Below are 12,923 nucleotides of genomic sequence, written 5' to 3'. Positions count from 1 at the left end.
ATGGGGGCCAAAAAAATTGCGAAAAATTGAGTTAATCTTTCAGTTAGCTAGATTTATTGGTATTAGCTAGATTTATTGGTATTATTTTTATCGCGTTCTATCCGCCATTGCTGATAATATGTGCCACGTCACACGTCACGTGGTACACAAGAAGGGGAACCTGCCGATGACATCACGCGCGGAAATTAAAAGGGTAAGTGACTTTGGTCGCAAAATTAATATACTTGTCATTGTCAAAAAATTATGTTTGATATATCATTTTGAAGCTAAAAGATTTCTCTATCTAGTGATCCCATTTATATATGTTGTCAAAATATATTGTATTTTATGCCAAAGAATACATCCAATGGTGGAATGGCACTTTAAGGGTTACATTTTTCTACAATTTTCAGTGTGAGATTATGCTTCTGCAATAAAAATTGAATTTATTTTAAGGCTTTTAACACATCTTAACCAGGGGTGCCAATAATTGTGGAGGGCGCTATATATTTCCACACACACACCTTTTTTGTCCCTAAAAAGGTACACAGTTACCTTGAAGTCCAATAATGAGCCCTAGGGGGTACATTAGTATAGATTGTACCTTGAGGGACAGAAATGTCCACACACTGTACCCCTATTTCTGACAGTGTATGGATTTGCAGTGATGCTTCCTTTCTAAGGGGACAAGTGGACAAATATCAGAACAATCCCCCCTACAGCATCAGAGCATTTTTTTTCCCCTTTGGTGTTGATCAGTCTGCCAAAGTTGAACATTTCTAAATCGTTTATCAACATGCAGCCAATTTTAGCATATTGGTTTTGTAGAACGAAGTGAAGCTTTGCCCAGCTGGTTCTACACACAACACACAAAGGAAGAAGCTAACAAATTCCAGCAGCTACCATCTTCGTCGCTAGTGATCAACAGACGATTATCAACTCACATTTGAGACACCCCATATCTTAAAAGACATACCTCTCTAAGCAACAGATGTCAGAGAAGTAGATAGATTACCTACATTCTTTTTGCTCTGGCTACAAGAATTGCATTTTGCTGTTAATCATCTCATCTCATTATCTCTAGCTGCTTTATCCTGTTCTACAGGGTCGCAGGCAAGCTGGAGCCTATCCCAGCTGACTACGGGCGAAAGGCGGGGTACACCCTGGACAAGTCGCCAGGTCATCACAGGGCTGACACATAGACACAGACAACCATTCACACTCACATTCACACCTACGGTCAATTTAGAGTCACCAGTTAACCTAACCTGCATGTCTTTGGACTGTGGGGGAAACCGGAGCACCCGGAGGAAACCCACGCGGACACGGGGAGAACATGCAAACTCCACACAGAAAGGCCCTCACCGGCCCCGGGGCTCGAACCCAGGACCTTCTTGCTGTGAGGCGACAGCGCTAACCACTACACCACCGTGCCGCCGCTGTTAATCATCTGTTTCTTAAATGTTTAACATTTAACATCTCACCTATACTGCTGGATATCGATCATATCTCTTCCCATCACACGACAGTTACTAATGGAAAGCGGGGTAAACTCATACTTCCTCCAACACATGAAGCCAGCCTGCTGCATCTTTTTCAAACTGCTACTCAGTCTGTGTCACAGGGCAGCATAATACACTCAGAGCAAAGTGCTATGTACCCTCTTCCACAAGCTCATGTATGTCTTTCCAACTGATGGGGGAGAGAGTTTGCCATCCTTCCCAACATGAGAGCACTTGGAAGTGATTTTAACAAAACAAAAAAAAAAGGACTATTTCACAAACAACCTGCAGAGGAAAGGGTTCCTGCTAATTCAAATGTGTGTGTGTGTATATTCACCTTAAAAATGCCTGCGATGGAGAGCGTGAGGCTGGAGGTACGAGAGACAAGCAGGAACTCGGAGAAACCAAGCCCAAAGGCCAGCAAACCTCCCAGAAACAGAGTCAGGAGAGAATAGAGCAGCGGATGGAGCTCACTCACCCGGAACAGCTTCTCTGTTGTGCCCACATTCAGCCCTGCTCACACACCCACATACACACATGAAGCAAGACAACTTGGTGTGATGCACTGGGGTTTGCAGCATATCATACTGTGGCTGTACAACATTTTAACCTTCATCCTACCAAGTGGGGTCCATCTGGACCCTGCACCTATATGTTTGTTTGCCATTTTAAAAATATGTGACATACTGCCTCACCGTTTTATGAATTTGTCGGAATTTATGTCTTAATTAAAACACTAAAGCACCGGAAGATCGGCTTTTTGCATTGTGAAGGTATAATTAATTTGTTACTGGGGTCCAACCGGAACCCAGAGTAAAGTTTATCTGTCTTTCATTTTATAATTGAATAGCACACTGAAAGTTAACTTCTTTTATTTCTTTTATGTTCCATAATGAAACTACCAAGGCATTCCTTCTTGGGGTCCGTGTGGACCCCACTGCTGCAATAAGCACAGGCTGCAAAACAAAAGCCCTAAATTATTTTACAATTACTTTTTTGTTTTAAATTCTGTAAGAAAAGACCTAAGTTGTAATCCAGAATGTTTTACAGCTGCATGAGCTGCAAAAATCATGTATATAATGCCAATTTTTTTTGTGGCGCTATAATTTGCTACATGTATGCTAGTTATTGCAGTATTATTGCAATGTTATTGCATTTATAATACATCATTGATATTCAGCCATAGTGGATTTTGTTCTTCAATAAAGTTATGTCTGTTTGCTGCATTGAATTGGTTCTTACTGCATTGATTTCAAGGTATTCCCTCCTGGGGTCCATACGGACCTCGCCTGGTAGTTTGTGTATGTAAAATTGGCTGGTAGGATGAAGGTTAAGTGTGTTCTTTATGCCTTGGGCCCTTTAGTGTATTGCTGTTATTAATACAAGATGTTCTGAACAAAACTTATCTGGTGATTTTGTCTTTATAAGCTTGAATTTTAAAGAAAAGTATTGGGGTCCAAACGGACCCCACATGGTAAGATTAAGGTGTAAAATAGCATGGTAGGATGAGGGTTAATGAGGAACACTATACAATATAAAGGGCACAAAAGTGAACAAAAATTCTATGAAACAAACCCTCGTTGAACACGAAGAGAGGAAACAGTCCCAAAAACATGAGTGGCTGAAGGTGATACATGGTGTCTATAGGGTTCTGGAGCCCTGTGTTGGGGGGAAATCAGAACAATACGCAGAACTTTAAATAAATAAATAAATAAATAAATAAAAGGCATTACTAATTCTAAAGAAAGCCGTATTAACATTTACTCTAAGCTAAAGACGTTGCCCAAAAGCCAAACCGTGGCATGGCAGTGTTGGGTTTTAAATTCCCAAATTTCCAATCAGTAGGTCAGCAACTTGAAAAAAGAATCCACCCTGAACAACATACTACTATTTATAATTTCACACATGACCTTCAACAGAATCCAATATTTATTTTCTAATTAAATTCTGAGTTGACCTTTTTAGTTTACTTTTACTTTCATTTTTAAAGTTTGACATTTTGGTCAATCATGTGGTCTTCATTTCTACCTAAAGGGACAAATACAGCAGGGCTTTAATCCAACTCTCTCTCATCCTCATTTACATATTCTGCTCAAACAGATAAAGGTCCAAAACTAAACTTTCATGCGAACGCTGCGGTCAACGTTGCCGTCATCTTGTAAATCACTAACTAGTGTCTGCTGTCTTCCACATCTCACAGGAATAATGAAAATGCAACCCCAACCGACAAAGAAGTGCCAGATTCATTAAAGGGGAACTGAATGCAAATTTTTTAATCATCAAAATTCTATTTCTCATTTTATAAAATGTAGGAATGTGTTTCTGACAGCTATTATGTCACTGCTATAGCAAGTTATGAGTGTTTGAAATATGCTATGTAATAATCAGTCCATATGTCAAAGCAATGGCTGTAAACGAGATTCGCCGAGACCTGTGTGAGACTTCGTAGGATAGAAGTAAAACATACAGCGGAAATCAAAGTGACCAACATCTGCTAACGTTGTCAAAAGACGCGCGCGCCCTCCTTCGAATGCTGATGTAATCAAGCCGGAAGTTTTCCTTGTGTCCGAAATCGCTCCCTACTCGTTATATAGGGCACTATAAAGTGAGGACGCCATGTTGCAGTGCTGTCCGAAACCTTAATGAGGATTATTTACCCCCTATATAGTGCACTCAAAGTATCCCACAATGCATCACAAAAAGCAGTGTACAACCGATGGTCACTAACCAAGCAATATATCCCATCATGCATTGCGGTCGTGCTGAAAAATCTAATTAAAAGTCTCAAATTTGATTTAATAAAAGGCAGCGGTAAAGACGAAAGTATTCAGCCTTGATTTAAAAAAACACTGAAAGCGGCAGGTACTTTGTATTGATTAATGTGGGAAATGCGCTCAGTATAATATGGATTTATCACAAAAATACATGCATGTATTTATTATTTTGAAAACCCACCAGCCACCTGATCTGGCACGTTTTAATTGTGCGACAGTAATGACGTAAATACCAGCATGACGGAGTAGTGTCCGAAAGCGTTTTTTTCATTTAACCAATGGTTCAAAGTCGTATATAATAATCTCCATCACTGATGAAGCTGGCAAATCTCAAAATTAATCTAAATTGGAATGATATGGCGATCTGGCTGCTGTGTAAACAGTTTTCAAAATGGCGGCGCTGACACTTCACGTTTGAAGTCTCGCACAAGTCTCATGAAGATCGCGCGGATAAGCGACGCCTGCTGTGAACCATATGAACTGCATTCAACATGGCTAAAAACCGAAAAGGCCAAGAAGTGTAATATAATATGCCAATACGAGCAGGGCTGGACAGGCCGTCTGGCGTACCGGGCAAAATCCCGGTGGCCTAACGGTCCAAGTGGCCTGACGGTCCAAGATATTAATTCAATAATAATTATAATAATAATTTTACTTTGAAACCGGCGGTCCGGCGCATAGTATAGAGTCGCGGCGCCCTATTGGTCTATTTTCAGTGGACTGAACCAGTCAGTGGCGCTCTGGCGCCCATGCCCCTTCCCTGCACCGAATCAGCTCCGCCGAGATTTTGCCCGGTTCGTAGATTACCTGTGGAAGGATGGAGAAACCAAAACGCAAAGGCGGCGCAGCGAGGCTGCGAGAGAAAAAAGTTAAACAGCTCGAAGCAGACGCAGCAAAATGCTCAAAAATAACAGACCTGCTCACTGGAGGGACTGCTGTAGCCTCCACATCGTCCCAGTTTGAGGTTTTTGAAAGGGAACCCGATGCCGAGGGACAGAATGAGGGAAGTGTAGCACAGCAGCAGCCGGTAAGCAAGCAGTAACGTTAGGACTAACTTAGGATAATAGGGACTTTAAGGTGATGGAAGTAAGCAACGTTAGCTCTATATCACACGAGAATCATGAGCAACCGTTATTTTTACATGTCGTAGCAGTTGCATTAAATAGTGCTTTGCTTTCGTTTCTGCTCCACCATGCGAGTTCCAAATAGATTTATTTAATCAATTAATTATTTATGGAGTAGTTTATAAATTGCAATATTCTATCCCTCTCTTCCTGTCTAGTCAAGCCAGGCTCTTGTGGCAGGTGAGGTTGAAGAGAGTGAAGACACAGTAGATTACTTTTCACGACCAGAGCCTGGTAGGATGCAAGCGTTTTTAATGCATCATCCCAAACAAGATGTTACAAACGCAATTGTAAAGAGGGTGTTCACTAACAAAGATGGCACGAGCAGGAAGTGGCTGACGTACTGTAATCAACGTCATGCTTTATTCTGTTTTGTACGCTTGGCTTTTAGCAAGACTACTGATTCCAGCATATTCATAACTGGGATGTCAGACTGGAGGCATGCCCACCAGAGAGCTGTAGAGCATGAAAAAAGCATGGCACATAGAGCCTGTGCTGAAGCTTATTTCTTAAACTGTTCAGAAGCTGACATAAACAGTCTGCTTAGGGGAAGACAGCTCACTGTTCACAGAGAGCAGATCAAGAGGAGGCGCCAGGTCTTAGAGCGTGTTGTTGAAGTTGTCCGAGTAATAGGGAAGAGGGGCCTGAGCTACAGACACAAAGAGAATGAGGCTGCGTATACTTTGGAGGACAGTAGCCTTGACCATGGTAATTTTCTGGAACTGATTATTTTACAGGCGGCACGGTGGTGTAGTGGTTAGCGCTGTCGCCTCACAGCAAGAAGGTCCGGGTTCGAGCCCCGTGGCCGGCGAGGGCCTTTCTGTGCGGAGTTTGCATGTTCTCCCCGTGTCCGCGTGGGTTTCCTCCGGGTGCTCTGGTTTCCCCCACAGTCCAAAAGACATGCAGGTTAGGTTAACTGGTGACTCTAAATTGACCGTAGTTGTGAATGTGAATGTGAGTGTGAATGGTTGTCTGTGTCTATGTGTCAGCCCTGTGATGACCTGGCGACTTGTCCAGGGTGTACCCCGCCTTTCGCCCGTAGTCAGCTGGGATAGGCTCCAGCTTGCCTGTGACCCTGTAGAACAGGATAAAGCGGCTAGAGATAATGAGATGAGATGATTATTTTACTGGGGAAATATGATGTGGCCTTGAAAGAGCATCTCAGTGAAGTAATTGACAAAAGCAGAAGACACCATGAATCGGCATCAGGCTCAAGAGGAAGGGGTTCCCTTGGTCACTCTGCTGTCTAAATCAACTGTTAACTCAGTGATTGACATAATACTAAAGTTGATCAAAGAGAACATTGCCACAGAAATCCTAAAAGCTGGAATGTTTTCTGTCCAACTGGACACCACACAAGACATTACAGCACAAGACCAATGCTCAGTTGTCCTGAGGTATGTGACTGATACCATAAACGAGAGGCTTGTTGCTGTGGTCAGATGCAGTGCATCTACAGGAGAGGCATTTGTTCAGTTGCTGAGTGATGTTCTTGATGGTCTCAACTTAGACAAAAGGCTCTGCATTGAAAATGCCACAGATGGGGCTGCCAACATGCAAGGAAGGTACAAAGGCTTCTCGTCACTCTTAGCATCACACAGTCCTCTCACCATGTTCATGTGTGGTGCTATGCCCATGTGCTGAATCTGGTTTTCTGACACCACTGAAATTGTGATTGAGAGTGGATCACTTTTTCATCTTCTTAATGAAACAGCAGTGTTGATCAGAGAATCACATCAGAGGATGAATATATGGGAGAAAGAAAGCCACAGCAACAGACACAAGCGCGTAGCACCCATTGGAGAGACACGCTGGTGGGCAAAGCATGAGGCGTTAAAGATGATGTTTGGCTCCTTTGGAAATCCCCAGGACTGTCTTTACGTTGATGTTCTGTGCACCCTGTTAGCCATTCAAGAGCAAAAGACAGTAAGGTGGGGCTTACATTAGACCGTATCAGCGGATCATCAGATTAACGTTTTTAAAACGATTAGTGTGCACACAGCAACGCCAATACACGATTTGCGTGCACACAGCAACGCCAATACACGGATACGCTCGGCTCCGCAGGCATCCTGCGCTCCAAATCACTCCGCCCTGAACAGCGAGTGCCCTCTGGAGGGTGCGCACTCCAGCCCTGTGCAGCTCACAAAGCGCGCGAGTGAAGTGCACGAGCCACGATTCGGGACTGAGCCGCTGTGTGTGTGATCCCAGCGCATATCACTTACCACTTGCAAGTGGAAGGATGGCAAGCCTAAAGACAATCATAACTACACAATGGGCAGTATTTGCATCAGTATTTGCAGTATTTTCATACTTTTATACTCTTTAATGAAAGGTGATACAAGGCGGAAGTCCGCGCCGTTTTTCAGCAGTCGCGTCACATGACCAACGCCAGCGAATCAGGAAGGTGGATGTCACAGTGACGTTGTCCAATGACGACGCCAGCTAGAGCTCAGCACAGCGTATCCGCGTATTCTCAATGTTTACACAGCACCGGACCAGACATGATCTAGATTGAATACGTGGACACTGGCGGATTCCCGTTTCCCGGCGGTTTAATGTAAACGGACAGTGCATCCGCGAAGAAAACGAGACAGATACGGTCTAATGTAAACTTGGCCTAAAAGGCAATGTTCGAACCAAAGCAAAAGGTTACAAAGATGGCCTGCTGAAACACGAGACAATCCTGACAGCTCAAATATTCATGAGAATATTTGAGCAGACAACGCCCCTGTCAAAATACTTACAAACAGGAGGGATGGACATCCTCTCTGCCCACAGGATGGTGCTCTCTACACATGAAGCCCTAAAAGAGGTGGCAAGAGATTTCAGGGCAGTCAGGGGTGCTGCTGACAATTTTGTGAAGTGGGCAAATGAGAAGCTGGAGGAGCAGCAGGATGAGGAGATGGACATGGAAGTGGAGGCTTCACTACCTCAAAGAAGACCAAAAAAGAAGAAAACCATGCCAGGAGAGATGGCAGTGGATGAAACATGCAGTTATGCTTTCAAAACCTATGAGGTAAAGGTCCACAACGAAATAATGGACACCGTTATTGAGGCCATTCAAAGACGATTTCTGACACATGGCAGTTTATATGCAGACTTATCATTTCTGGACCCCAGACACTTTCCAGATATCAAAATTAGTGGTGTTCCTGATTCTGCACTCCAAGATCTGAGCAGGTGCCTGATTAAATTTGACAGTTCCGCAGAACTGCAAAGCTTGGCAACCCAGTGGGAAATGCTGAAATGATCACCACTGGAAGCATATGCATCCAGGACTGTGGAGGAAGGACCTGATGAAAACAAGGAGGAGACGACAATCATCAACAAAAGCTGTGCCTCTTGCAAGAACTGCCCACTGTGTTGTTACCAAATTCTCCTTCGATTCAACTTGCTCACAGATGCATATCATCATGTAGCTCTTGCATACAAATATTTACTCGCCCTCTCAGTGACACAAGTCGCTTGTGAACGGTCATTTTCGACCCTTAAATTCATCAAGAGCAGACTGAGGAACAGCATAAATGCAAGTATGTTGATGTCCTCAGAAAAGGACATCCTCATGGGTCTCGATACAGACACCGTCACTGACAGAGTTGCAGAAAAAAGTGAACTACTTCGGAAACTCCTACTATACTGAGGTAAGGTTTTTAAAATATTAACACTAGCTATATTATTCAGTGAAATGTTCTATTCAAAATTACATGAAATTGAAATTGGGACACAAAAACATCCCCTTTCATTGATTCTTCTTTTTTCCTCTTAGGAAGCCCCTGTCTCTCAGGTTTTGTTGACTGTTCGTTGTCACAAAGTAAGCAATATAAGTATGGAAACTTATTTTTGTTTGAAATATATTTATAGTGATTTTTTGCCATTAACATTCATTGTATCCTTTTTCTGTTACTATTTTAAGGTTCCATTTCAGGATACTCATTCACCATTGTTCATGAGATTGACAGGCATTTGGGTTCTGGGTAAGTATAGATCAATCTGATTTTTTTAGAAATTAATATTTAATGTCCGCGTGGGTTTCCTCCGGGTGCTCCGGTTTCCCCCACAGTCCAAAGACATGCAGGTTAGGTTAACTGGTGACTCTAAATTGAGCGTAGGTGTGAATGTGAGTGTGAATGGTTGTCTGTGTCTATGTGTCAGCCCTGTGATGACCTGGCGACTTGTCCAGGGTGTACCCCGCCTTTCGCCCGTAGTCAGCTGGGATAGGCTCCAGCTTGCCTGCGACCCTATAGAACAGGATAAAGCGGCTAGAGATAATGAGATGAGATGAATATTTAATGACAATTTCGTCATTTATATGTCTGCCATTCATTTAGGATGCCATTTGAGAGGATTTTGTCATAGATATTCAGGGGTCATAAGTCATGATTCAGCAAGTGCACAATGCATTTATGTGCCTATTTATGTTTTTCCAGTTAGTAGTCTTTGTAATGCTTTCATGTACATGAAACATCTATTCGATCATCTATTAATCTTCATCATCTATTCTATCTATTCTAACATCTATTAAAAATATTTGAAGCTGTCATTTAAAAGTGAGTGTAAACTTGTTCACGTCTCACTTCTCTGCATCTCCCTCTTTATGAAATCCTGCTCCTCTGAAGGGTCTTCTGGCGTACATAGATGTTCATAGTATCGTCAGGGTATGAGAGTGTTTGTTCAAGTCAAGTGAGCTATCTACCAAGTGAGTAAACATAACACACCTCACTACAATATAAAAGTGTGATGACCCTGAGGTTGTTTTGAACATTTATTAACTTGTATGTCCCTAACCTTAAATTGTTTTAATGTCTTCCTTTTCCTTTCTGTCTGTGTACTTGTGTGTGTGATTGGCTGCAGGTGGGATGATTACGAGAGTGACTGTGTCAGTGTGTAGGTGTGTCCAAGACTACGTTCAGACTGCACCCTGAAACGACCCATATCCGATTTTTTTGCCCATATGCGACCTGTATCCGATTTGTTATTGACAATCTGAACGACACAGATCTGATTTTTTTCACATGCGACCCAGGCCGCTTGGATATGTGGTCCTAAATCCAATGCATATCCGTTATTTTCACATGCGACTGCAGTCTGACCGGACAGGTCGCATTCATGCGACCTACACGTCATCAACAAGAGACAAACGTCACTATTCTACGTTGGCTAATCCCGCCTCTTTGGTGGAAAACAACAACATTTGTACAGTTTTCAGAATTTAAATAGACTTTTATAGAATTGATCAAGCTAATGGTGGATTTGGTAGGGACCTGGATGTTTATCTGTTAGCCTTATTAAATAAAACAGTTTCTATAACTGATTTATAACTTAAACCATCCTGTATTACAAGATTATAAAATTGTTCTGGAAATTTCCAGTAATTTGACACCTTCGGTCTCATTAGCTGCCGCCACAAAAACCACATCGCCAGGTCTCGCCTCATCTCCATAGCAAACTGCACTGGTGTTTATGCACCTTGAGCCAGCGCTGAGAGAAGTTGCAGAATTCAGCTGGCTATAAACAATCTAAATAAATATTTATAAAAATGTAGAAAAAGTTTATTAATATGACGAAATAAATATGTGCAAATTATTAAGCCTGAATTAAGAGTTTGGTAATACAGCGGCCGTATCCCAAATGACTGCCTACTGAAGCTCAAGTGCACTATATAGAGTTTAAAAATCCATTACTTCCTCGTAACATGTAGTGCATTTATATAGAAATTAGAGAGACATTAAGGAGTCAACCCTCGTTACCAGGCTACACGTTTTCATTTCAGTTCAGAAACAAAAACACACACGAGACCTCACACTTTAACACTAACCAGATAATTAAACAAAAAAAAAAATCATTAAACATGAAGAGTGCGCTTTTTTTTTTTGTTTACGTATTACGTAGATGTGCTTATTACGTGTCAATTTGCGCATGCGGGACACTTTTGGGTCGTTTTCCGTTCATACTGGAGATCGCACACAAGTCTCATATAATTGGTAATGTGAACGGCCTAACAAAAAAATCGGATTTCACAACAAATCGGATATGGGTCGTTTCAGGTTGCAGTCTGAACGTAGTGCAAGTAGCAGACCGGACTGAAGACTGCAGATAAGGTCGGTTCCTCCCAGCTTCTGGGGGCTCTCTTCCAACCATGCCCCATTGTGTGCAAGAAGCATTTTAAATAAATCATAGACTGCATAGTTACTGTGCATTTGTTGGTGTTTTTTGGGGGCCGGGAACTCTTGCTTTAAATGTTGCAGCATTTCCCCTTGGCCAGGATGTAACAACCGTAAAAAAAAAATGTACATTGCTTCACGGAAAACATACTTAAACAAGTGCAATGAGAGATAGCAACCTGGCCCCAACCGGTGTGTTTGGCTCCCCGTAAAGACGGCGCACACACACACTGCAGGGGGACAGACAGACAGACAGACAGACAGACAGACTGACTAACAGACGGGGTCATTGCAATACCTGGCCAAACCTCCTCCGGGGGGGCAGGTTACTAGTCGTTTGTACTCCGGTAATTATGAGCCTGTCGAAGTCTTAATATTGGCCTGCCTAAGTCAAAAATGCCCGGCCCGTTTTTTTGTCCCAGTCCAGCCCTGAATACGAGTCATGATATAAAAGGTTAACAAAACCGAAAACGTAATTGAATAACACGTTAATTAAGAAATAAAGCAAGTTTAAAAATGACTTCTGTTCCCCTTTAAGCACATTACAAATATTTCAAGATTTCAGGGAGAACGTTTTCTGTAACCACTAATGCACATTTGCTCAAGGATTTGTACTATATTAATTTGACTTTTTTTTGTATCCCCCCCCCCAATCCTCTCATTGAGCAAACAAAGCCGAGTCACACTCACCAAGCTCTGCTTTCTGCATGATGAGCTGTGTGAGGGTCCAGCGGATCCCACCTATAAAGGAGGCCAGCAGTACCATGATAAAGCCCTCCAGGTTAAACTGAGTGGACTTAACCGTGAACATAAATAATCCACCAGCTATCAGTAGCACTACCACAATCAGGAATGGGTTCTGAAGAGAAAAAAAAAAAAATTAAACAAATCATGAACTGCATGACTTAACTATTCAAACAAGTCTTGTCATGGCCTCACAAGTCAAACACAGTGCATTCACTCATATCAAACTTCTGCTGCATTTTAACATCCACTGCATGCCAGAAAAGACAAGGTACAGTTCCAATGTGCCAAATAAAAGGCTCCCCAGATCAACCACGGAAGCTGCTCAAGTCCCAGGACAGGTTTAACAGTGCACCGACATACAGAATAATATCTGAAAAACATCCATTTTCTCAAACTATAATAGTCAAAAATGTAGGTCGAGGCATCATTTACAACTTATCATACAAGTTCCTCCTATTTTGTAAAACTGTTTGGCCTGCTGCATTTTTGTGGCAAGCTCTTCCACACCCACATGAAAATCTATGACTAATCACAGGCATTTTCTCCTATGGTTAGCTTAAGGGCGTGTATAGCAATACTGAATATACAAATAGAATGAGTTATTAGTTCAAGTACAACCCCGATTCCAAAAAA

General features: G+C 42.3%; 1 protein-coding gene across 4 annotated transcripts in view; it reads right to left on the bottom strand.

Annotated features, from left to right (window-relative positions):
- slc35c2 (solute carrier family 35 member C2) overlaps nucleotides 1–12,923 on the bottom strand; it is a 74,905-nt gene that overhangs the window by 15,126 nt on the left and 46,856 nt on the right. For all 4 annotated transcript variants that reach the window (XM_060938195.1, XM_060938197.1, XM_060938196.1 and 1 more), the window contains 3 exons: nucleotides 12,234–12,402; nucleotides 3,057–3,140; nucleotides 1,819–1,994 (listed from right to left, as the gene is read on the bottom strand). In XM_060938195.1, coding sequence (XP_060794178.1) covers nucleotides 1,819–1,994; nucleotides 3,057–3,140; nucleotides 12,234–12,402 — 429 coding nt within the window. The remainder of the gene's footprint in view (nucleotides 1–1,818; nucleotides 1,995–3,056; nucleotides 3,141–12,233; nucleotides 12,403–12,923) is intronic.

This window comes from Neoarius graeffei, chromosome 13, assembly GCF_027579695.1.
Source record: "Neoarius graeffei isolate fNeoGra1 chromosome 13, fNeoGra1.pri, whole genome shotgun sequence".
Lineage (NCBI taxonomy): Eukaryota > Metazoa > Chordata > Actinopteri > Siluriformes > Ariidae > Neoarius > Neoarius graeffei.
The sequence above is the reverse complement of the archived record's forward strand: the minus strand, read 5'-3'. Positions and strand labels throughout refer to the sequence as shown.